Source organism: Gambusia affinis, linkage group LG04 (assembly GCF_019740435.1).
Source record: "Gambusia affinis linkage group LG04, SWU_Gaff_1.0, whole genome shotgun sequence".
In the NCBI taxonomy this organism is placed as follows: Eukaryota; Metazoa; Chordata; class Actinopteri; order Cyprinodontiformes; family Poeciliidae; genus Gambusia; species Gambusia affinis.
In genome coordinates this window covers 28,046,907-28,073,498 of record NC_057871.1, presented here as the reverse complement: position 1 = coordinate 28,073,498, position 26,592 = coordinate 28,046,907, and the positions used below count along the sequence as shown (strand labels likewise).

General features: G+C 38.7%; 1 protein-coding gene across 1 annotated transcript; it reads right to left on the bottom strand.

Moving 5' to 3' along the window:
- Positions 1-293: 293 nt before the first annotated feature.
- LOC122830370 (general transcription factor 3C polypeptide 1) lies at positions 294-26,148 on the bottom strand. The gene is made up of 40 exons (XM_044115676.1): positions 25,708-26,148; positions 24,787-24,999; positions 24,246-24,422; positions 23,304-23,447; positions 22,113-22,209; positions 21,911-22,034; positions 20,937-21,113; positions 20,018-20,133; positions 19,463-19,515; positions 19,025-19,374; positions 18,835-18,903; positions 17,432-17,565; positions 17,255-17,343; positions 17,024-17,177; positions 16,090-16,193; positions 15,713-15,843; positions 14,083-14,397; positions 13,822-13,967; positions 12,837-12,934; positions 12,634-12,730; positions 12,093-12,276; positions 11,882-11,978; positions 10,157-10,289; positions 9,985-10,072; positions 9,809-9,870; positions 9,569-9,677; positions 8,604-8,746; positions 8,342-8,484; positions 8,178-8,262; positions 7,983-8,095; positions 7,556-7,615; positions 7,262-7,355; positions 6,475-6,647; positions 5,197-5,760; positions 4,842-4,978; positions 4,529-4,633; positions 4,161-4,450; positions 2,575-3,356; positions 2,303-2,489; positions 294-732 (listed from the first exon to the last, which is right to left on the bottom strand). Exons 1-40 carry the CDS (start codon positions 25,926-25,928, stop codon positions 523-525), a joined length of 6,768 nt encoding a protein of 2,255 aa, XP_043971611.1. The 5' UTR covers positions 25,929-26,148; the 3' UTR covers positions 294-522.
- Between the last annotated feature and the right edge of the window lie 444 nt (positions 26,149-26,592).

Here is a 26,592-nt window from a genome sequence, read left to right as displayed (position 1 = left end):
GCCATGACTTTTAATAACTAATGACAAATTTATTCCTGTGTGATTTTAGTTTTATTTCTTATTTAATGAAAACAGTGCAATTGTGAAATTATGTTGTTTTTTTTTGGCATGGGCAGAATATAGAGAAATATTTGAGCACATTGCCACGGAAACGCAGCTAGTGACACAAAGCTAAAAGAAAGGAAGTAGGAAAGAAACTCAGGAAGAAGGAAGAAAAATGTCGAAATAAAAGGGCAAATTGAAAGAAGGATGGACAAAAAAGGAAGGAGTCAAAAGAGAAAGCAAGGAACATCTCTTTAGAAAAAACTGTTTTATTTAGACTTTTAGACATACAGATTTAGCCCTAAGAGAGAATATTAATACAACTGAACAAAATGCTGGCTTTCAACCATATCTTTACAGAGAGAAAAAAATATTTGCAGAAATTAGTTTTACAACTTATTACTCAACACAAAAGAGCAAATTGAAAATAAAAATCCTGCAGTCCTCCTGGGCTGTGCGAGCCGAGGAGGCCCAGCAGCTTCATGGTAGGTTGTTGTTCCAGTGTCGCTCGTTGGGCAGCACCCTGCAGAGCCGCAGGCAGCAGCTGATGGTGGGCTCATAAAACACCGTGTCCGGTTCCTCCAACGCCATGGTGCTCCCCCTGCTGGCCGGAGCAGAACTGCTGAACAGCGAAGGTTTAGGGTCTTTAACTAATGTTCTCTCCGTCACGCACCCCAATTCTATAAGTGCCTGATGGGAAAAACAAAGAACCAGATCTTAGCAGTCAAAAATTTGAGGCTGTCAGTGAGTTAGTTTAATACAACACAAAATTAATTACAGGACAATTCTTCTCCTCTTTTGCCATGTTCAACTTCAGACTTTGATGCATTTTCTTTTGTTTCTTCGTGTGATAAACTGATACAAACTGCAGACTTATGATATGTTTTATAAAACGACAATAATAATTAAAAAAACAAAACGGTGAAAGGTGCATCCAGCCTCTCAGTCAGTAGTGTGTGAAGCCAACATTTTCTTCAGGTGCAGCTGTTAGTCAGTTTGGGTAGGTGACAGTTTTGCTTTAATTATCTTAAAGTCAGATTAGATGGGAAAACATCTGTTTAAATCAAATATACTGATTGCCCTCAATTTTACAGATGTAAGCCACACCTGAAGCTGCAAACAAACTGTTTTCTGTCCACTTGTATAACTAATGATTTGTGTTACTTTTAACAGCTTCAGTTTTATGAGTCATATTTCCTAATAAAGAGTTGTTTTTCCCGAGATTCTGCAGCTCCAGAGGCAGAGCCTGGAGCCACACGATCTCTGACTGGATTGTCCTGACCAGCGCAGAAATGTCCACACATAACATTCAGACAAACAGCACAGGCGTGCCATGAAATTATTATATAGATCATAGTCAGTTCATTAATATAAGCTTCAATACCTGCTGACCATCTGCTATGACAAACTTTGCTTTATTTCAATCAATCAGTCAATTGTATCTATAAAGCCCCCTTCATGTTGGAGGCAGCTCACTGAAAACACACTGGAAACAGTATTTCTGAACTTTGTTCAGTCTGCAAGTACAAATACCAGGGTTGTGAAGTAAACTGAAGCTGGTGGGAGGCTCCACTTCGCTCCCCTCTGTGCAAGAGGGCTGATGGATGTCAAGACAGATGTATTTTCATATTTTCCTCACTTCCCTGGACTAGCCAGGGGAGTCACTGATCATATTCATTTCTTAATAAAATAATAGTAAAAAAAATGCATTTTGATTTGTTCTTGATTGACTCAGTGTTTCATCTTAGGTAAGACTTATTTATTTCCTTAACACCAACATACTGTAATAAAAGACAAACTATAATCCCACACTTTGCTCCTGTAACAAGTGATTTTCCCCACTGGGATTAATAAAAAACTATTCTATTCTAAAAACCTTTGAGGAAACCATCCATTGTTACAAAAGCACAGTTTGGTTTCGTGTGTCAATCTCTTATTTTTAGACCAACAGCAGTTTAATATTTAAACTGTAAAATTACAGGCTTCATGAACTCCTTGATTTTTTTTTTAAAACCATCTTTTCAGAGTCACAATGGGCAGTTTTTTGAACGTCATTAGACAAAAACATTGAATTTGTCCAAAATGTCAGACCTGATGTTTTGTAATCATCTAATTTCACTTTCATTTACTTTATTAAGTTTATTTGTGGTGTACAAAAACTAGAAATGTAAATGACAACCCCTCCCCAAACTGCAACCAACATCATTTCCAGCAGAGAAAAATAAAACCTGCTGCCTGTCGTAAGTGAATTTCCGTTTACCTGCACGATGTCCAGCACCGCCACAGGCTGCAGGGTGTCTTTGTAATGTTCCAGCAGCGTCTGCTGAGTGAGGCCCGGCTGAGACATGATGTGGTACAGAACCCCCTCCAGCATTGCCTTACACACCGGCCGGTTCACCTTTCCGTCGATGAAGCGCCACGGCCGGCTGATGAAGCTCAGGTTCTCCCTGCGTGAGAAGAGATCGGCGGTAGAACAAAGCGAATAACGAGATCTGGGAAGACTGGCTTAACCTCGCTGCAGGGGAAACTCACTCAGTATCGACTGATGGTGATTCTACAGCCTCTTCCACTTTTTCACTACTTAACCTGCATTTCCTGATCCTCCTTGGTCTGCCTTGTTCTTCCTCAGTTTCCATCTTCTCCTCTCCTTCTTGTTCAGGTTGTATCGACACAGCTTTCCCCATTTCTAAAATCAGTGTTTTATCTCCACTTCCATCATCTGTCCGCTCTTTCTGCTGTTCAGCTTCACTGGGTTTCCCAGGTCCATCGTCTGCGTTGGGTTTCCCAGATCCATTGTCTTCCCTGGGTTTCCCAGATCCATCATTTGCGTTGGGTTTCCCAGGTCCATCGTCTGCGTTGGGTTTCCCAGGTCCATTGTCTTCCCTGGGTTTCCCAGATCCATCGTTTGCATTGGGTTTCCCAGATCCATCGTTTGCGTTGGGTTTCCCAGGTCCATCGTCTGCGTTGGGTTTCCCAGATCCATTGTCTTCCCTGGGTTTCCCAGATCCATCATTTGCGTTGGGTTTCCCAGGTCCATCAGCTCTGGTCTTTCTGTCCGTTTGCTTCTCTTTGTCTGATGCGTGTTTTTTCGCAGGCGGGCCCTCGACCTCCAGCTGCATCGCTTTAATGCATCTCTTGCGTGCGAAGGGGAAGTTGTACTGACTCGTCAGGTGGGGACGCCTCTTGGCGTTCTCGTGAGGCTGAGACATTTGCTTGCAGTTTACGGTCAGGAGCCACGGCTCGGCGTGCTCCATGAGGACCCAGCGGACACTCAGGCTCCCGACTCGGACCACCTGGCCTTCTTCCTGCAGATCCTGAAGCAGAAAAGCGTCTATCAGAAACATTTACTTTGCCCTAGAGGATCCCAGATTTTTACAACTGGTACAACTGATGTTGTGAGAGTTCAGCTGCACATTGTCTGAACAAAACAAAACATCATCCTTCTACTACTTCCTGTCCTTTTTTTTGTTGTCTCTGCCAGTAGTAACATCCGGCTGCTGATCATATGACTCATGTGATGCAAAAAAAGTGTTTCCTGTGCAGTTTTGTGAAATACATCTATTTGGATATGACCAAAAAAAAACCTACCTCACTGTAGTACAAAAACTTTTTATCAAAAAGCATTTCTCAAAATTGCTGTGTTGTTATTTATTTATTTTGTACTTTCGATTTGTGCAATTTTATGGTTAATGGAAATGCAGCCAGTGACAAAAACTTCCAGCCACTGTGGCCAATAAGCCAAATATAGGCGACATAATTTGCTGCATAAACAAAAATAGATTACCGTTATTCATGCAGTAACTTTAATAGATGGTGTATAAGTATCGCAACAACTATTTGGGAAAGTTCATTTAGCTGATCCGACATTTCTTCAGATCTATAAAAAAATAAAGATACCTCCATGCTTTCAAATAAGATTAAACCTAATCATTCAGTTATCCAGCAAAGTTGCACTTTTTAAAGTAAACGCTGTAGAGTCCGATCAGAAAATATTTGTGTATGATTTTATTTCCACATATCTCAGTGCATCGCTATTCTATTTGTGCCACTTTCATTAACTTGAGAAGCAAAAGTGAAAGGTTAGCAGCTTATAGACAACATTAGCTCTGCATGTTTACCTTCAGGTACTGCTGCAGGCTCCTCGTGCGTCCAGACTGCGCCTCCTGCAGGTGGAGGTGGGAGACGTGGAGATCCTGTTCATCCAACCCCTTTTCACCGGCTTCGTCTAAACTCCTCCTCAGCCGAGCGCACGCCTCAATGTCCTGAGCGCTGTACCGTCTGTCCTGAACCAAGCGCTCGTCACACTGCTCTGCAGTGGGCGGGGAGTAGGACGGCGACAGGATGATGCGGGTGAGGATAGGGGGCAGCAGCGAGGGGCCGGATTTAGTCAACTCCAAGGGCGGAGCAGCTAGAAACGACAACAAAAATTTTTATTTTACAGCTCGGAAAACTTACTTGTGCAAGTTTTGAATCCTCTGATACCTACTCTGTTCACTAAAGACGTGGTGAACTGGAGCGTCTCGCAGACTGAACTTCAGGATGCACGACTCCACCACAATGTTGTCGTTCATGTTAAGATTGCGCAACTTAACTGAACCAACAAAAAAAAAAAAAAGATGCATTTATTGAAGTTGAAGTTTTTTTCCTCAGTGTTTTCAAAGAACAAAACATAACTGTTGCATAAGAAAAAAAAGCATGTTTAAAAAAAAAAAACAAAACAAAAAAAAACAACACAAATTTCCTTGAACACAGCAGAAATAAAAGTGAAAAGTAGAAATGATAATAACAAAAAGTTTTACCGATCCCTGGAGAGCAGTAGCCTCTCATCAACAAGTAGTTGGTGTGTGACGCTTGGTGAGCGTTCACTTGAAGCTTTTTTCTTCCATCACACTCGTCCCCATCGTCGTCGTCATCATCTTCTTCCAAAGCAGCCATGCTGGAAACCAATAAAACTTATTTTTTAATCTTTTGCTTTTTCTTCACTTTGGCTGTGCAACTTTAAGAGCGCCAAATCACAGCGATATTTAAGACCCACAAAATGGGTTTATTAATGACCTATTTTTGATTTGTCTCTGTCAAAATAAACTTCTTTCAAAGAAAGACTAATAGAAAGTTATTTAATCAGACACTGGTTTCATTCAAACAGGAACTCACCTCTTGACCACCTCATTGTCCACCAGGCTGCTGTCCACCACTACAATTTGCTTGGGGATGGAGACGTGGACGCTCAGCCGTCCCAAAGTCATCAGGCTGAGGGAGACCAAGCAGGCGCCCCCTGGAGAGCTCAGAGGGAACTGCAGCATGTCTGATAGGTCTGGAGGATCTGGCGACTCATCCATCTGCTCTCTGCTTGAGGAAGCATCACCATCTCCAGATGGATCTTTCTGTTCATCTGATTGGATCTTCTCCTCTGTGTTCTCAAGTTTCTCTTCTGATTCCCGGGATTTCTCCTCTCCCTGCGTTACACTTTGGTTGTTGTCTACTTTGTCTGTGGATTTGGCTCCAGCTGTTTGTACCTGTGGTTCCGTTTCAGAGTCATACTTGGCCTTTTTTGACGTTTTCCTGTCGCACACGTCCTCGCCGGTTTGTGACCTGTTCTCAGGTTCATGATAGAAAGCAGTGGCAGGCCTGTTGACCCCTGGCCCTCTGGTTATTAAATTCTTCAAGAAGCAGAAGGAGTCGGTGCACAGGGAAAACGGAAAGCGCCACGCAAAATGCCTGCCAGACAATAAAATACACTCAAATTATTTGTTTGAGCTGTTAATTTGTTTAAGGTGTTAATTTCCATCAAACACTGGCTATCAATTTTTTAAATTAATTTCAGGTCACCCTAAAATATATGTTTAAGGTAGTGATGCAATTTGGTAAAATTTGGGCCGCTAGAAACAACCGATAACCGAAAAACACAAATACATATATAAAAGCATACATTTTGTCATGTGCACAACCTACTCGGAAAGAAATATTAATATTGGGAATCTGAACATTTTTACTTATCAGATCGATTTCAATATGTAACAAAAAAAAACAATAAAAAACCCCAGCAACATTGGCTGTTATTGTTAATGCCAATATATAGTGCATCCCTAATTGAAACATAAACGGCACTTTGGGCAAACTTGGCTCTGTTTATCAAAAACTTACAACACAAAACAGAAAAGCAGCATCAATGTTGAGCACGACTCCAGCCAATGAAGCAGCTGTATGCATAACTCATTACAAAAAGGGTTAAAATTTTATCTGAGACTTCTGAGATGGCAGAAATAATACAGAGCTTTGTGTTCTCAAATCTGATTATTAAGAGTGGGAGGTTTGTGCCGGCACAGTTTTTGCAAACTGCTATGTTCTGTTATTTATTTATATATGTCTAATAGCAGAAAACATGAATTTTTAAAAATGCAAATCACTTCTACAGGAAAGAAGGACGCTGACCTGTAGTAGGTCTGGGACATCTGGAAGGACATGGGCAGCATGGGCAGGCCTCGGTTCTTCTTGGGCTCGAGCGTCTTACTGATGCGACGGCGATTGAACATCCGCCTCTTCTTGCACTGGACGAACACTCGACAGAGCAGCTCCTGGTTATACTTACTGTATGTGTGGAAAGTCTAAAACATAAAAAATAAAACTTCATTTGGCAGAAATTTAAAAATTCATAATTCATTTGGTCACGAGACTCAATCAAAAATATTTTAAAGGGGCAGTACGACGTATTTTCCAGGCATAGAGTGCCATTTTGCAGCACAATGAAGTAAAATCAGAGATGTTGCATCAAATATGACTTAAAAATTTTTTTTTACTTCATAACCTCACACCTTGAAATTGGGCCTCTGTCTCTTTAAAAACTCCTGCTCTTTCTGAAACTCCACATTTTTACCAGTGTTGCCCTGAGAAGTAACTCAGTTTCCACAAATGTCTTGCACAGCTGAGTGGTTGCCACGGGAGATTAAAGGATTTCTCAAACATGCATAAAAGAATCAAAGCAACACTCCAGGTATGTTTTTGATGAAGGAATAACATTAGAACATAATCCAATGTAAAGCTCAAATAGTCAATATTACATAATAATGCTCCTTTTTGGTTGTAAAATGACGACAGAAGACCAGCAGATGCAAGGCTGAAGATAAAATTCACAATAAATGAACACCTCGCAACAAGAAGAGCTTAAATAATGTCCTATTGCATTTTACATTTATTCAAATTAAATGGCAAGTTCTGTCACCTGAAATGATCTGGAAGACTTCATCTGACCATTGGTCATAGACAGAGAGCTCTGGATCATATTGTGTAAGACGATAGCATGGATGTCTTCTTTGCTGTGAGGAATAAACACAAACAAACTATGATAAGCACCAAAACAAACAAAAAAAAAACAGAAAAAAACATTCAATCAAGTTTAATTGTTTAACACAATTCAGCAACACGGCAGTTCAAAGTGCTTTACATCTTGAAAACATAAAAGATATCAAATACACCTCATAGAGTCAAACGTTGTGAAATACTTAAAAATCCTTACCAGTTGATGACGTCTTTGGATGGGACATATTTTCCACAGTCTATCGCAGAAACTTTAAATCTGCAGACAAAACATTATGGTAACATTGATTTGTTTTAAAGATAAATAATCTATTCTAGTGGTGGCCAAACGTTTTGCCTTGGGGGTCAAAATATTTGCTTAAAAGTGCACAAATTTGTTCCTTGCATTTTTATTTTTTTATTTTTACCTGCTCAAAAATAAACTTAAAAAAATAAAATCTGTACATCATTGAAGATTCAAAAGAAAAAGGCAATTTAGAAATGTTGTGGGTCATCCGTTGGTTTCTATTTTGTTGGTCAAATTTTCTCCATTCTTGACTTGTCGTCAGGGCCCGAACAAAACTCGTTTTGAAGGACTACAAATGGCCCCTGCACCACACTTTGGACACCCTGAGATCTACTCTCACCGTTTGAAGATCTTCTCTTGAGAGTCGGGTATGACCAGGCTGAGGTCACACATGACGGTGCTGAACTTCTGTCTCAGCAGCCGCACGTACTCCGAGAAGACTTCGGCGCAGTCCTAAAACACAACGAGCAAGTGTGACTCCACATTCACTACCGTCACCATGAAACGGGAAGAAAACAGAAACAGATTAACGCACGTCTGCCTGATCGGGGTCAGCAGGTTTGTTCTTCTCCAGCAGCCTCATCAAAGCTTTGTCCTGATGCACCTCAGCCAAACAGATCCTGAGACGAATTGCTCATTAAAACGCCTTGAGGGATTTCATTGGAAAAGTTCAGTCTAACATGTGCTCTCTAGCCCCACCTGTAGTTCAGAAGCGTCTGAGGATTTTTCAGGATGTATCTCGTGCGACGTCCAACAGCGACAGACGTTTTGTCTTTCGATATGTCAAACTCTGCGTGGAGAAGATCTCTTACGACACAGTAAGGCACAAAAGGTCTTTTTATCTGAAAAACAAGGAAGAAAGAAAAGCGTCGTTCAGGAGGTTGATTATAGAAAAAGAAAGCAGTAGAAAAAAAAAAAAAACGTCAGAAAAGGCTGATGTCCAACAGATGTGTATTTGTACCTTGCTGTTGAGCAGGTGTGATGCCACGGAGCAGAGCATCATGACCGAGTCCTCCTGAACGGACCAGTAGACTCGGTGTCTGGTCATTCTCTTCAGAGCCTGGTGGTCAGTTGCGTCATGGGCTCGAGTGCGTTTTTTAGGTTCTGTACAACAAATGCACACACAATAGTGGAATTTCAGGTATTTACTTTTTGTCCATTTTTTTAGAGCTTCAGTATGGGCTATTTCAAATTTAAAACAGCTAAAGGTATAAAAAAAATATTTAATTTGCTTGCATAGTGACCTGTGTTCAGTGCATTGAATATGAAATAAGACAAGATTAAATTAGAACATATGTAACGCTGAGTCTCACTTGTCAAATTAAAAGTATCTTTAGCAAACAACAACCTTTAAGCAGCTACTAAACAAACTTTTAATTAAGCCCACATTTTTGTTTTAAAGGGGAGGTATTATGCATTTCCAGGCACATGGCGCCATTTTATAGTGTGATCAAGTAACTGTTACCTTCAGTTGTTATAAAAAAGCTACACATCAAATATGATGTAGAAGAATTTGAATTTGTAATTTAACAACTTTAAATTGGGTTTCTGTCTCTTTAAAATCTCCTGTTCTTTCTGAAACTCCATCATCAGAAAGTCACCAAAACATGGCTCCTCTATTAACCCTTTAATGTTTTTACCAGCGTTTCTCTGAGAAGTGGCTCCTATAATGAGCTCAGCAGATGTGGAGTTCCACTGAACAAACAAACACAAAAATGTATAACACTACTAAATAAAAAGAAAAGCATTTTAAACTTTTAAGGTCTGTATATTGAATGATTTCATTCAACAGATCTTTCGAATTTTTTACGAACCCTCCAGAAAAAAATCCTTGTAATTTTACTGTAACAAAATTACACCTTTCAAATCTGAAACAAAAAATTTCAAGCACATCCGAACATTGTTTTATGGTAAACAACACAATACCTTTCTTCTTCCTGCGTGGGGCTTTAACCACTTCTGTTTTCTTCCTCTTCCTCGTCTGTCCCTTTCCTCCAACCACCTGCTTGTTTCTTTGAACCGACTCTACCCCGATCTGTGTACAGAGAAATCAATCATATTTTTAATCAGCAAAGTGGATATAAAAACCATAACTTAAAATTTGTTTGATTTTGTAGTTACAGTAAGTGAATATTAGAAAAACCAGAAGCTGACACGCAGTCATACCTCGACATTTTCTACAATCAGAGTCCGCTTGTTGGTCAAATAACGAGGTGTGAGGCCTTTTCCTGTCATTACAAACGTGATGTTAAATTGAGGAACAACACGACGCGACGGCAGCGTCACAAGAACTCACCAGGTTTTGATACAAGTGACGGAGAAAAGCCCTTCAACAAACTCACCAGCTTGAAGAGTCATCCTGAGGGAATTTCTGCTCAGCAGGCTCTTCAGCCTCAGTTTGGAATCTGGTCCCTCTGAAATAGTTGGCCTCTGGAAAATATAATATCAGTTAATAAAAGTCTTACTTCTACATACTGTTGCAATTTTACACTGCTATCCCGATGTTTATGGTACCGGCTTAGAGGCGAGAATGTGACATGTCCACAGCCAGTTGCGTTTCAGGTGACTGAAGAGTTCAGAGTCCAGACCTGCTGCTCCTCTGCCGTCTCCCGGTATGGAGCCGTCGTCACACACTTCATAGCTACCTCTGAGGGACCAAACACGGGAGAAATGAAGGGTATTAAATATTACAGCTGATTTAATTCACAATCCACAAAAACTTAACTACAAACAGGTGCAAGTTTCTATGTAACGTTACATCATTTTATCTGTTATTGAGAGTGCGAAAAGGAAGGCCAAAAGGAAGAGCCTCCGGAGATTCAATAAAACAGCCGAGATGATTATTGGTGGCGGCCTGCGCTTCCTGAAAGCCCTGTGCAGCCTCACCGCAGCAACCAGATAAAACACAACTCAAAACAACACCTCCCACCCTGAACCTCATTAATCTGCTCCCATAACTACACAAAAACAAACAGGCTGAGAGACGGCTCGTTTCCAAACACGTACGCACACTGAATTCAAGCACATACAGAGTTCTTCACCAAGAAACAAACTGTCCAAACTATTATAATAAACCACCGAGGTGGAGGGTCATAATTTAGAATCTTACTTTGAGTTGTTTTAAAAATGCTATACATATATATCAAATTTGATTTTATAATAATAAATGGGGCCTCTATCTCTTTAAGAACTCCTGCTCTTTCTGAAACTCCACATTCAGGAAGTCATCACAACATGGCTCCTCTATTAACACTTTAACAAAACTTTTTACCAGTGTTTTACTGAGAAGTAGTTCCTATTATGAGCTCAGCAGATGCTCAGTTCCACCAGGTGTTTGCTAATTGTTGCTGGCTAGTCTGAAGGAGCTGAGTGGAGGGCTGCTGTTGTGGAAATTTTTCTTCAAAAAAAAAATTCAACAATTTCAAGACCAAAAGAACCAGGAGGAGAATATTTTCTTAATTGATATTTATTCAAAGGGGTGTCAAACTCCAGCCCTCAATGTGCCTCTGCTGCAGCACATCTGAACAGAATAATTAGGTCATTAGCAAGACTCTGGAGAACTGATCTACACAAGGAGGAGGTCATTAAGCCATTTCATTAAGCCGGTGTCCTGCAAAACTCCTGACTGCAATCTCCTGATCGCAGTCAGGAGAAAGAGCCTCGAACGGAACACAGCTTGCATTTTTAAAGGGAGGGTTTCATTCCATTCACATAGTTTGATAATCCACTTGTTTACAGAACAGACAGCAAGCACACATATCTTCTTTCACTTCTTTCACCATGAGAGATAGAGAAACAATTCAAAGACTTCACTGTAAAGCTACGGCCAGAAAAACTGCTTCAGGAGCCTTTTTCATGAGTTCCCGCATCACAAGAGAATCATAATACTGTTATGCATTGATTCAGTTAATAATCATAGCAACTTTAACATTTTCCACTACTCTGCTCTGTGAGACGAAAGCTCAAAAGCTTGGAAACTGCATCAAATTTCAAAAGGTCCTGAAATTGTATGCATATATAATTCAAAACTTAAATTAAATGTTGTTGCAACTCATGTCAATTCAAATTCAAATAATGCTGTATTTTGGCAAATTACATATGTTTTTCTTTTTTTCTTTTTGCCTAATTAGACACTTTCGATTTCGAAGTATTTACAGAAAGACTTCTACAAAAATTAGCAATTTTTTTTTCCAACAGTTTTTTTCCTTCTAATATATGAAGAATTTATATTCTGCTCACTTTAGCAGGTAACTCATTCCAGCAATAGTGTTGTGGTCGTGCACAAAAGGAGGCGCCGAATCATCGTCCGGGTCGTTTCTCTTGCTACGAATCACCCCTTCAAAAGAAAAGAAAACCTAGAAATTAGTCAGATCTTCAAATAACAACAACTGTTTTACTCAACATTGTTTGAGAGAATGAATTAGCATTTTGTGTTGGTGTATCCATGTACCCAGCGGGGTATTGAGGCAGACACACATCAGGTCAAACCAGAAGCTCTCCACGTCCTCGGCGGTGTTGAACGTGTACTGGCGCCTCTCGAAAGGTGAGTCAGGCGGCTCCTGCACCAGCCAGTAGTGAGGCTCCGAAGTGGTTGTGTCGACAATGGAGGCGTTGCGCTTCACATAAACAAACACCTGGATGAGAGTAAAACGAATGACAGCGAAGAACAGAATTCATCAAATTCTGTTTTTGTCTTTCTTATCAAGAAATTTTGAAAACTAGACTGATACGTAGCATTCTAATTTAAAATGTCACGTTTTCATTATCTGTAAGCCGGAAATCATCACAATTAGCAGAAATAAAGGCTCTGTAGCATCGATCTGTGTGTAATTAATGTGTTTCACTTAATAATAAAGTTTCTTAAATTACAGGAAACACTGTTGGAATATTAAGAATATTATTTTTAATAGTATTCTAATGCATTGAATGGGTCAGTACATAAATGAAGCTAATGTTTTTATTTTAATTACATCTATGGGATCCCTCAGTACCTGGTCTTTGTCTTTGAATCTCTCAACGACCCCGAACTGCACCAAACCCGTGTAGGCCAACTTCTGCAGGTTCTCGTGAAAGACGAAAATGTATTTCCTGTGATAAAAAAAGAGCAGTAATTGCTGCTCGGCAGGCGAGGCCACGGTTTCTGACAGGAAATTAAACTCAAAGGTAAAGAAAAAGAGAAAGAAATGAAAATCACCTTTTGTAAAGAAGCTGTCTTTTCATTCTGGCGGGCAGCGCTCTGACGAGATAGTGCTGCTTCACAGAGTCACTGAGGTAATCCTCTAGCTCATCCACCTGTGGACGCCCAAACATAAGCAGAAAATCATTGCTTGTGAAGTCTGAGGTGTGCAGTTATTATGTATTAATGCCTTTCTGTCTTGTCTGCATCAACTTCAACGTAAAAGAAAAAAAAAAGCATGTTTCCCATGTCTAATCATGAGGAAATAAAGTGGATTTTGTGAAACATCATGTCCTGTCATATTTGGATCAAATGTGTGGAATTCACATTGTTGTGTTAGTTTTGTTTTGTTTGCTTTTTTAAACATTTTGTAGTATTTTAAGAATCAACCGGGAATGAAATTTCATTGTTCTGTGAGAGACTCCCAAAGTTATTAGCTGAATTAATTGTAAAGCAGGACAAGCCATCAGTTTTAGGACAAAGACTTTTTATTGGTGCCGACAGCATAACATAGTGCAAGATTAAGTACTATGGATGTACAGATCCACATTTTCTAACTTCCAATATAAATATGTGAGGTTTAATAAGATATATGCAGATTTTTTTTAAAGTACTGAATTATAGATTTAGTCGATAATTCTGCACCAGTACAGCTCACTTAAATACACCAATAGCTTCACAAGCTTCGTCAAACATGTAAAAACAACTTTAATTTGTTCAGACAGTGCAATTAGAACTATAAATATATCTGCCCCTATTCATCAGGCATTGTCAGATTATAAGAAGAGTGTGACTGATGTAATGCCAAAGAAAATGTCTAATTCTGACTGAGAACATCATAAAAAAAAGTCTTTTTCTTTTCTCTTGAGAGATGCTCGTCTCACTTCCCAATCTAAATCTGCAGTGATTATTATCGTGACCATCAGCAATTTTTGATTTAATTTCAACCAAGAAGAATTCAGCTCACCACGGGGGATTTATCTGCATAAAACCTTGCTCTTACCTTGTAATTGATTTGAACGATCTGCACAAAAATAGAGAGAGGCAAGCACAGGAGGAGACTGCGAACCATCGCCCAGCCGCTGGTGAAGCCTTTGTGTAGAGCAACAGGAGGGACAAATCTCCTCCATGAGTCTTCATCAGCATACACTGTCAGAAAGACACAAGAAACATAAAGGTTTCTTTAATGACCTTTAGTGATGAGTAACTTTACACGGAAATGCCTGTAGTTATTTTAGTGCTTTACACAATGACACACTCTTACCTTTCATGTCTGCGTCAGACTGATCCGGTTTAGACTGATCACCCTGCAGCCCGTCTTCATCACCTAATCCCTCGTCTATTGGAGGCGGGTTAGAGGTTTCGTCCTGCTTTGCTTGGGATTCTGGGAGCCCGGCGCCAGGATCGGAGCTGCCAGGATCGGAGCTGGACGGTTCCGCCGGACTCTGACTGGCAGAGAGAGCCTCGGTGGGGTTATCCCGCAGCGGGTGGCCGTACATGAGGTACCAGAGGAAACTGTGAACGACACGCAGACGAATCATCTTGGGCTGGAAGCCCAACGTTCTGCCCAGTCCAGGAACTGTAAAAGTCAAAAGAGAAGAAATACGGTTGGAAAATTAGCCAACCTCACAAAAAGTCCTAAAATTGGATGTATTTATAATGCTGTCTTATGGCAAAATGATTTGTTTTCGATAACAAATTAGGCACTACAATCCCTGGAATCCTGGAAATTGTGTTAATTAATTTTCTTGTTTTGTTTAATTTTTTGTTTTTTTTTAATAAAATGCCAGAAAAACATTTTGTAATATAATTAGCCTCATTAACAGATGGAGTGTAATTATCGAGTTCCACTACGTTCTCCACTATTAGTGGCAGATTTGTTTTTCCAAGAGGAAAGAAATACTTTCGATCACTCTGCAGCTGTTATGAAACTACAGTGAGCAAACTGTCTGTAGCACTTCAAAACCACAGTCAGCATTTTTATTACATACTTTTGCATGAGTCGATGCATCAAAACTAAAATTCTTAATTAGAACTATAATAATAATAATCAACATGCTAGATTTAGCATAAGTTGGGCCAGACTTTGGAAATGGCTTACAGGGGCAGTAACTCAAGGCGGCAATTCTTTGGGGGACCCACATATTTTAATTTTTTATTACAATTCTTTTTATGCATGTGTTTTTTGCATATGCCTGTCGCAACAAGCAATTGATAAATTAATCGCACAGTAAATGAAAATGAGCTTTAATTAACTGATAAAACCCATCAGTTTCCATCCTGATGGGTTTTATTTTCTGAAAGACAATTTTGTTTACAGACATCACAGTCCCTGTTGTTTATGATTTCTGTTTTGTGTGGGGGGCTTTTATTTCCGTTTAATTTTTTTGCTTTTGGTTATTTTATTTTAGATATTTCAAATATCTTCCAGTTGTACCATTAAGTGTTCTTTAGATAATTAAAGTCTGTTGGTCTCTGAGAGAGCAAACTTACATTATTGTTCCATTATCAATACATTATTGAGAAATGGTCCCAAAAACAACAACATTATCATTTATAGTTGGTTTTTTGATTTAAATAAAAGTATGAATGATTTTATGCATTTTTGTTTTAAATTATTTTTGAAAATACTAAGAAGCTGTGTTGTTTCTACTTAATGTCATAGTAGCACATGTTTAGCACCCTAACACAGATGTTCAAACTATTAACCAGAAAATGAATAAAACCTAAAGGGATGAAGTACAAACATGCACATCTTTGCTTACAAAAGCTGGCTTGACAAAAACTGAAATCCCAATGTGTCATTATGAGTGACTATTAAGAATGTATATTAATAAAAGATCTTTAAACCACAGTGATTTCTGTATGCTTCATTAAAAGTAATCACAGAGAACCTGGCGTGGGCTTAAAGCTCGAGTCTTCGCGAGATCCTAACATCTTGTTTCTTGAGACGCTCTTCTGTGCTTTTGATGCGGCTGCCTTTTCTGATTTGAGCTGATGTCCTTTTTCTTCAGCAACTTGCAGACTGAGGAACAGACAATAAAAGACTAAATGAACATAAGTTTAAAACAAAAAAAAACAATCAGAAACTTGACATTAGCGTTAGCTGGTATGTTTCAAAGTTGTGGTCGCTGTGGGGGTCACAGAAGGTTGGAGGGAAGATGAGAAAAATTGCAAAACTCAAAAAAAAAAAAAACTCATTTCTATCCTGCAACGATGCAGAACTTTTTACTGGACCTCAGTAGAAATGCCACATCTTGCTGGTGCTTACCGTCCAGCTGCATAGGAGCTGGAGATTCTGAACCGGATCTGTTCGATGAGCTGACCGACTCTCCCATCACTCGGCTGAATGGATGGATGAACAATGATGTCCACCTACATGTGTGAAAGAAACAGGAGAAAGAAATCACAAAAACATTATAACCAGTGTTAATAGTTTGGGTTTTTTTTATTATAGTTTAGTTTTATTTCAATGTGACTTTTTTTTGTCTAATTCGGTTAGTTTTAATTAGTTATTACAGTGCTTGCTAGTTTATATTAGTTAAATAATGTTTAGTTTTAGTTTAGTTTTTAGTTGTTACAGTAGTAGTTTTAGTTTTTTTCATATTTTGGTCATTTTTCGGTGCAGAATTCAAAAAGGTCCAAGTATTTTATTGTGATTATGTGAACATCGATTGGGTAATAAATACTCAACAAAAAAAGCATTTTCAAAAGCAAAAGCAATCAATTATCGCTGAACAACTGATGCTGATGTTTTCTCCCAAATTTTGCTGTCGCCATTTTGTGGTCTAGATTAGAGCAGCCAGGAACATTGAGTGATGTCATCTGGTGACAGCTGACATAAACTGCTTGTGTGTCTGTCTGAAAGGCTGATAAAAAGATTCATAAACACAAAAACAAAGGATATTATATCTATAACTTCAGTATGTTTGAGTTAGTTTGATAAACACAATGCAGTTTCAGATAGATATAGTTTTCACCCATTAATTACCACTTTTATTTATTTCAGTTAGCAAAAGTGTTTTTCTCAATTTCAGTTTTTGCTATTTTGTTAATATTAAAACATTAATTTATTAATATTAGCTGAAATAACTTTGATGTCTTCTTCATGAGCTGTGCCAGCATTTGGTTCTCCTAGCATAAATTCAAGTTTGGCTCCATTCAAATGCAGGCCATTTCCCACCCATGGAGTGGAGTCCGTGTACCTTCTTAGTGACCCCGTCCTGTATGACAGTGGTGGTGTAAAGCTTCAGCAGGCCTTCCCTGGACAGACTGTGGACAAGCCGCAAAACAGTCTTCTTGCAACACTTTGAGCTGACGCCATCCTTCTTTTCTGCATCGTTGATGATTTTCTGCAGCCTGAACACAAACCACCATGTTGAGATTTCCTCTTAAGAGTTCAATTCACTTCACAAAGCAACGAAAACAAAACTGACGGGAAGAAGCCCTCTATGATCTTGAAGCTCTGAATCGCTTCGACAATCAGGTTCTTCCTCTTCAGCAGGCGGTACGTCTCATGGGATCTCTGAAGAAAGAAGAGGGGAGGGGAAAAGTGGTCAACTTTAACCTTTTGATGAGGAAAAAGCAAACAGACAACAATAAGGCGTCATCACCTGCGGCTGGAAGAAGCTGTCGATCTCAACGATCTCGGCGTTCGCCGGGTTATCAGAGGGATGCACAGCCTCGCTCTGAGACAAAGAGCTGGAAGGAACTGAGTTGGATTGTTCCTCTTTTTCCACTGGAGATTCTTTTGATGCAAGAAAAGAAATCCAAAACTCACATGAAGAAAAATGTTAGCAAAAAAAAAACCCAAACCAAAACAACAACAAAAACTGTAGGTAAAACACTTTTAAGGCAAACTATATTTGGCTTAAAGTTTACATTTCAGAAAAATGAGAAAGAAGAAAAGCAGTTTTCAGTTTGAGCTGAAGACGCAAACATTTATTTATTTATTTTTTGCAGAATGAAACTTGCAAACAATGAGTTGGGTACACCAAATACACCCGTATATTTTTTCTACTTATTAAAACTAAGAATATCTTTTATCTTGACAACGTAAAAATATATTTTAAAAGGACAATAAATTGGTGCAATTTCCACAAAGGCAGTGGTACCTTTTTCCATTTCAACAAACCAGCTACATTTTCATTAACATCTTGCTCTCTACTGATTTCTTCTGAATATCCAATATTTCACACTCCTGAGTCATATGGATCTAAGGAGCTAAAACAAAATGTGTAAAAACAGGAGTTGTTTAGGTATATTTTCAACATATCTAAACAATTTCTCTTAACATATCTTTAATGGTTATATAAAAAGATTTTCCAATAATGTTATTGATAGAATCTAGAATAAGTTTAATACAACATAAAACATATGGAATGAGTTTAATCCGTTTAACCTGTTTTTGAGAACATTTATCAGCAAAAAGTCAGAGTTCAGCATTAATTTGGTCTGACCTAACAGTAATGCATGTCATAAAATCAATCTGTGACTTCTCACTGATTGCAAAGCTTCATGTTTTTTCAGCTTTGTCTCAGATTAACCCCAAATAACAAAGTCAAACTCTAAAACACTTAAACATGAGGCTCCTTAGAAATGATTTGATTGCTGGTGTGCTTTACGTAACCTGAACCTATTAAAAAACAATGGGTTCTTTAGTCTGTTCAAGCAAAGCGATACTACAAAACCAGCAGAATTAAGCTAGTTTTGTAGTAAAATTTGCTACAAAAATGTTATTCTAGCAAAACATGAAGACATCTATAAGGTTTGCATCATCAGACAGTTTCTATATGTTTTTGGGGTTGATTGATTTCTTATCTGAGCTGTTTGGTTTCCATTTCAGAAAAAGTAAGTTGACATAGGTTAGGTTTTGGTTTTTCATGTAATTTATCTGTAAATGTTACCCTAAAAGATAAAAAAAACTGTACAATATCCTTCAGAGAGGACCACAGATGGCTGCAGAGCCGCACTTTGGACAAAGTTTAGTTACCAAGGTCCATTTCTGTCAAACTACCTGGAGCAGGAGTGGATACGGAGTCGGGTGTTGGAGCGTTGTTGGATCCGCTGCAGGATGGGCTCTCACCTGAGAAATGACAGGAATGTCAAAAAAAAAAAAAAAAAAAGAACAGAGATAAACATTTTAAACACACCACCAAGCTAATAATTCATGAGATGACAAAAGTTATGATCAATTAGATTCTCACTCTCAGCTTGAGCAGACGGTGTGACGGGAGCGTCGGGTTCCGCCTGCTTTCTCGTCTCACAGTCTTCCTCCTCTGTCCTCTTAGCTCCAGATTTTTCATCTGCTTCGTCACTCTTTCCATTCAGCTCTTCATCCTCAGTGTGATCAACACCAACCTGCTGGTGCTCCTCTTGGCCTTTGTTTCGACTTCTGCCTGCTTTCTTACCCTTCTGGGCTTTGGGAGTTCTGCGGCTTTTGCTCGAGGTGGACGACGTCTTGGTGTCCGACTTGTGCGACGCTGAAGAGGACAGCAGCTTGTTCCTTTCTTGCTCTTTAGCAAACAGCTGGAGTTGATCGCTGGTGCTTGCGCACCTGTGGAGAGAAGCGAGTACAACTGAAGTGACGGGCTGCAGACGAAGGAATGCAAAAAAACGGAAAACAGTCCATCGTTTATACAGACTTGTGGCTGATAAATTTCGTGGTCCTCTGCCGACCCTCGTCCTCCATAAAACTCTGTAGGATGGAAAAGAATCCAAAATAAAAGAATCACCCAGTAGCAGATGGAAACTACAAAACAAAATGTAACCATATAATCATGAAATATTTTAATTACTACTTTTCTTTTATAAAAGTAGGCCTGGGGCCCTAACATGTTCATTTTGCTAAATTAATTAGAGAGATTTTAACATAATAAAAATGTGCAAATAATCACACTTTTTTTTTCTTCTTTAAACAGACAAAAGTCCCAAACCGGAACCTTCGTATTCACGTGTTTCCTGTACCAATCTGACGCACAACCAACAACTGAAAACAGAGATGGACGAAAAAGCAGTTTGTTTTGACCCACTGGGGGCCAAAACAAGCCCCCAGAGCCCCTAGTGGGTTCCAAGCAAAAAAACCCAACAGGATTATGTCAGACTTTCTGTTAACTGGAGGTTAGCTTTGACTGGAAGAGAACAGGTTTTGCTCTTAACATGAACGCAGACTGTAGGGTGAAATAAACAGCTAAACTTACCTTAATGACACCATCTCTGTCCATCTTTCGACAGATCATGCGAGATTCCAGCCGACCAACGTTCATTCTTAATCCAATTTCTCTGTGAGGGACTCCCTTTGTACCAGAAGACAATACTGAGTGGGGGGTAAAAAAACAGAGAAGTTATTTAGCTTCACATTTTAGGATTAAAGAGAAACATGTAGAAGAAGTTGAAACTGTACAATATTAAGATAAATTTGTGACTGAACAGAAGTAGGTGTCCAAGTACAGATGTGTAATTGTTGAGAAGGGATGATACACACTTCAAACATTCATTTTAAACCAAAGTTTTCTCACTATCTAAAAAGAAATCAGAATAAACCTTGTGTGTGTTTTAGGTCAGTTATGATTATGAAAATGATGTTTACTTGCCAAATGCCACAATAAGAGAAGATATTTTCAATCAAGTTCTTCAAAATTAGTAGGCTGAACTCATAACCCAAGCATTTGGTAGAATTACACTTTAAATTATATCGTTTTGGCTCAAAAGCTGTGGGTCACCTTCCAGGAGTTTCTGGAATTTTGGCCCATTTCTCCAAACAGAACTGGTGAAACTAAATCAGGCCATCTTGCTTTTTCCAAAACTGTTTAAATAAAAAAGAAATAGTGCATATATGTTTCTGAATTTTATAAAATAAATAAAAATAATAATCCTTCTCTCATTATTCTAGTATGCTGTAAAAGTTAATAATTTTGTCAAATGTAGACAAAAATAAGGAAAATTTAATGACAGGAAGTGAGGAATAAGACGCTTGTCTTTTTAAAACACCATTTTAAGATCTGCTTTTACTCTTCGCCTTTGTATTTCTTGTAATATTTCACTTCTTGCAGTTTATGAATGGCTTAAAAATGATCGGTTTACTTTGAGATTTCACATTATTAAATTAATCTAACTTACTGATGTGGTAGGCCTGCGACATCACATCCCTCTCCATGATTCGTCCCTCAGACGGGAGGACTCTTCCTCCTCCTTCAGTGTAGTCGTCATCATCCTCGTCGTCGTCGTCAAAATCTGCAGGAGTTTTTCTTCCATACGGCTTCAAGAGTTTTATGCAGCGAATAAGGACTTTGCTGCCTGGAGCAGAAGCAGAAAAGCATGATCACTCATCAGGCGCCAAACCAAAAACTTCCACTATAAACGTTGTTCAAATTCAGATGAAGCATTTTTACACTTTTGACTCCATTTGTGACTGAATTATCTTTTAAAAGTAGAACAAAGGGAAGGAAGAAACATTTGAATCAGAAAATAACCAACAACAAGAAATACTTTTGTTTATATCAGCTGTTTGGTTTTGAGTCTAACCTCATATGGGAGTGTTATCAGCTGAGGCCTAACAGACTGATGGGAAAGTGTCTAATGTTCATATTGAGCTGAAATCCAACCACAAATTAATCAATCAAATTAATTGCGATGAATCGAATATTGAAATAATCATCAACTAATTTAGTAACTGATTAATTGCTAACTGGACTACAAAAAAGGACATTTGCTGAGCCCCCCCCCTCTCCCACCATTAATATATTCAAACAAGACAAAACTGTACAAAATAAATTTTGCATTTCAAATAAAAATGCATATTTGTCAACTATGTTTTAGTTAAAACGCCAGTGGAACAGTTTTAGCTTCACCTGCAATAAAAGTGTTTATTTTCTTATTTAACAAAAGGAACTGAGTTATTAGTTGCCTGCATATTGTAATGTATTCCTAACATTAAAAAACACAGGCTTACATGGCAAAATGAAAAATCTGTTGAATGCCAATTTTTTTCAACCAATTAACCTATTAATGTTCAGATTAAAACAATTACTAAAATAATCCCACATTGTGGCGGTGCTCACGTATGAAATAAACCCCAAATAAACCCCGTCTACCATTTTTATTGGTGCAATGTTCCGCACTGGGATCCAAGTCTTCTAAAGCGAACTGACAAAACTCCACCAGCTTGCTATATCGGAGGTTTTTGGACAGACGCTTCAAGGTCTTGTCGTTCAAATTCTGAAAGAAGAAAAGAGGCGAGCATAACGGCACAGCAAACAAGAAGAAACGTGAGCAGCCACACGCTCAGAGGCTCACCAGGTGCTCTTTGAGATTGTCCACAGTGGTGAAGTGATCGGGCAGCTGCAGCAGAAAGTCGGACACGTGCTCCATGAGGATGTCGTATTTGTTCCGCCTGACAGAGCAGAAAGACGAGAGAGGATTTATTCAGGAGGGGAATCGCAGCAAGAGGATAAAATGAGACAGGATCACAACACAACTTATTTACAAAAATATATATATATTTTCTTTGAGACGTTTTCTTTTTTTTTCTTTTTTTTTTTAAGTGGAATTTCTAAATTTATTTTGATATTTTTTTGCTTTTGGAAAGCATGAAAACAATTGTAGAAATTGATTAAAAAAAAAAAACATAAATACTGACAAAACTTTTTCTGCTATTCTATCTTTGTTTAGTTGGTTTATTGATCAAGATTACATACTTTAATTACAAATAGTGTAATTGTGTTTTAGGCTTCCAGAAGCTTAATGTATTGACCACTCCTGGTCTTTACTAATATTGACTGTATCAAATATGTAAATGTAATAATATTGACAGGGGTTCTTAAATCGGCAGCTTAAGACCCACGGTAAATTCTAACCATATAGACAAAGAAAATTAATAAAAATATTTTTATATAAAAACTTTTTATGGATAAAGGGAGTGTTTTTTGGCATTTAAACTGAATTCAAAGTTCCAAAATTCCTCATGCCAGAATTAAAATCTTCAAAGTGCTCCCTGCCAGTTACTTAAAAACCAAAACAATCGATGATTGCATAAAAAACATAAGATTAGAATGTCTTAGTAATATAAATCTTTGTTTAAAGAAAAAAATAAAATAAAATAAAAATAATATTTTTTCCAAGCCAGACGTTAAAGACTGCATAAGTTATCATGAAGTCAGACAAAACAAAGTAAGCAATGCTTTTAGAATACTTAGTAATAACACCGTTTCCATTTTTTGGGAAGCAGTAAAAATCCGAAAATGACCATTGTGTTGTATATGATGTAAAATGCAAAGACAGAATCTACAAATATATAAAACCGAATACGGACATTTGATGCTGTTAAGAATAGTTATTACATCCCTGTTTAGTCGACTTAGCAGTGATACTTGTAAAGTCTTCTGCAGGTATTTTGTTATATCAAAACTGAAATGTTGGGGCACTAAAGTTTGAGAATTTATAAGAGTTGACTAAATGTGCTGAGAAACACAACAGAACCAAACAAACCTGTTAACATGGAAGCGCTTAAGCAGGAGCAGAATGGAGTGCTGCTGCTGTCCTGTCTTCAGCCGTCTGACGTAGGACTGCATGGTGATCAGTTCATGCTTGACAAGACACTTCCTCAAGTAGTGCATTTTTCGAGCATCTACCCTGTTCAGAATCAACAGATTGTGTCAGTGTGAGCATTAAAATGACAATTAGCTGCGTTTCCATCAACCATAAAATTGCACAAATTGTAATTAGAAAATTACATTTGCTCAAGGCAAGCGCGGTAATTTCGAAAAAACTTTTTTGATTAAAGGTTTTCCCCGCTAGGATGAGGTGGGGGCTTTGCAGCATTTTTTAAAGAGATGTATTTCGCAAAACTGGCATGGAAACACTTTACTCGCATAACATGAGTCACATGGTCGATAGCTGGATGTTGCTAATGACGAAAACATCAAAGAAGAGGACAGGAAGTGATAGGAGGATGATGCTTTGTTTTTTTTTGTTTTCATTCAGACAATCTGCAGCAGGCTGCAGCAGAGCTCTTACAGCATCACACAGTTCATAAAAAGCTATGTGATATTCCAACTTGTCTTTAGTAAAACGACTAACTACAATTTCCCCACAACACCACATATGCATAAGGGCTTGTCGTTCCAACGTCTGAATAAGTCGCCAACGTCTCCTCTGACTGGCTGAATTATGAATCCCAAGTGTAAAGGGCTTGTCATGACTGAATTATAAATATATGTTATGTAACTGTTTACATTCGTCGCTGCCATAATGTTCAATAACTCCTCATGTGAACAAACGTATTCATTTTATTTCTTAATGAAAAAACCGCAACTGTGAAATTATCTTCTTTCGACAGTAGCAGAAAACAAAGCTTTGCACACATTTGTAATGGAAACACAGCTACTGTAACAGCAGACTGAAGCAAAGCACGTCTCGCGTGTCTCCTACTTGAACAGACTCCCATGCAGGTCGCTCTGCAGCTCTCCTTGCCAACGGCCACGGCCAACTCTCTCAAGCACGCAGTACGAGTCGCTGCTGATTTTTGTCTCGGGATCGTTGTCGCTTCCGATCAGAGTTCGGAAGCGCACAGCCTGGGAAGCCACGACCACGAGCTTTCGTCCATATCTAGAGGGTAAAATAAGAGAAATGTATTCAGTTTTAAGAGAATACGTTCCAATTTGATCAAAGCTTTAGTGCAAAACAAGTTGAAAGCTCATTGGTAAACAGCTATTGATGTAAAGAAGCCCAGGCAGGTTTATTGAATCATTGACTGTGCAGGAACCCCCTCTGAGCAAGCATGTGGTAACAGTGAAAAGAAACATCTCCGCTTTAACAAAAAGAGACCTCCAGCTGAACCAGGCTCAAAATGAGCAGCCTCATTCCCTGACAATTTTCTCTGCCTTAGGGTATGTTCCTCATCATCATCATGAATTACTATCAATTCATGATGATGAATTAATAGTCATCATCATGACCTTTCCTGACCGACCTTTCCTGAGCCTCCTCTAGATTAACCAGCGGAGTGAAGGACTTGGAGCGGATTTGCTTGGTGACGTTCTTCCTCTCTTTAAAGAAGACACACGAGCCTTGTATTCCATCCTGATTCTCGGGAATGACATGAAGAGGATAAACGTCTCTTCTGTCATGAGAGAATTTCTGATTCTGTGTTTCAAAGCCCGTCTCTGGGTCGATGTCCTTAAACCTAAAACAAACAAAAAAACAAGATGTCAAAAGGAAAACAACTTCAAGGTTCATGTTAGACCTAAACCTTTAAATAATAAAATATGTAAAGAAAACCACAAAACATCACATGTTTCCATGTAGTGGAAAGTGATGGTGATGACATCATTTTTTAGGGATGCATTTTACTGCATAAACTGATTTGCAGGTAGATGGAACTAATACAGTTTTAGCAAAAGAATGTGAGAAAATGGGTCAAGTTGAAGGTTTTGGCTTGAAAAATTGGAATCATCCTGCAATTTATATATATTCATAAACCACATATTCACACAAGTGTAATTATACATATGAATATGCAGTTAAGATAAGTGTTATTCCAGTCTATAACAAGCTGTAGAACCTGACTGAGAAGAAAACGGTTCAAAGGAATGGCATTTTTCTACCTTTTCTTACCTTTTCCAGTTCTGCCCACGTCTAATTTAAGTAGCTCAACTGAAAAAACTTAATTATAGTGCAGACTCCATATAAAGCTTCTTCTTTAAAGCTATGATACTAAAGATATCTGTTACAAAGTGAGGAAGAGGTTAAATTTTAAATTTCATTGCGCTTTCTTGGACCATGACAAAGTGGTGATATTTGAACTCTGTTTGGTTTTGTACGAGTTAAATAGAGAAAATGTTAAAAGTCCAGTTTTGAATAAACTGGCAAACAGGGAGGATCGCGAGAGCACCTATCAAACAGCTCGATGTCCTCTCTCTCCTCAGGCAGCTCGTGGAAGCTCAGGTCGGCGTTGTTAACAAGAGACCTCCAGATGAAACCCTTGGTGCAGTCGTCTAGCTTCAAGGGAAACTTTGGCTCTCTGTCCTCCAGACGTATCCAAAGAGACGGGAGGGTTATTCCGTCCAGTCCCTCCAAAGCCACTTCATCCACAACAATGCTGAGCGCATCCATAGCCGAGCTAGCCCTGCATGCTACAAGCCGCCACGCTAGCAAACCGAATCGAGCCGAATCTTTGAACACATACGGTTCCGTTTGACTGAGCTTCTTATTTCTTACTGTTTATCAAGAAAACACTAAGTTTTTTAGTATGCTTGACGATACGCTACCGCAACTATAGCAACCAGAGTACTGACTCCAACTAGTTAATGTTTGTGTACGTCATACTTCAACTTTGACCTTACGTCGTGCGTATGTATGAATAAATCTCTCCTCTAGGCGGCGCTCAAGGACACTTTTGAAAAAGCAGCTGTTTCACGAAGCGGAGGCCACCTCTAGGATTTTGCTGGTCTTACACGCCTTTTTTTCTTTCCTATTGTGACTATTTTAGTTATTAATTTGTGTAACTATTCTATTTTCCAATTCTATACATCCAATTCTTTCGAATTACATTTAACAGGCCCAAATCATTTGTTTCAGTAGCTCAACTCAATAAGTAAAATAAATTTATCATACACAGACCGATGCATAAGCATTAATTTCTGTTAACCCTTTCATGAATGGTGGTCACTACAGTGGACAGCTATCTAAAAGCGATTTTTTATCCTTCTTGTGGATTTTTATGTTATAAATACACACAGACCACTGAAATGGACACTTTTGCGTCATAAAATACTCC

What these genes read in the sequence shown, in the direction of transcription:
- LOC122830370 (XM_044115676.1), bottom strand. Translation starts at nt 25,928, where the DNA reads ATGGATGCGCTCAGCATTGTTGTGGATGAAGTGGCTTTGGAGGGACTG. An exon ending in GAGCTTTAAGCCCACGCCAG is followed by an intron (nt 14,398 to 15,712) that starts GTTCTCTGTGAT and finishes TGACTTTTACAG; the next exon opens with TTCCTGGACTGGGCAGAACG. An exon ending in CTGCCTCAATACCCCGCTGG is followed by an intron (nt 11,979 to 12,092) that starts GTACATGGATAC and finishes TTTCTTTTGAAG; the next exon opens with GGGTGATTCGTAGCAAGAGA.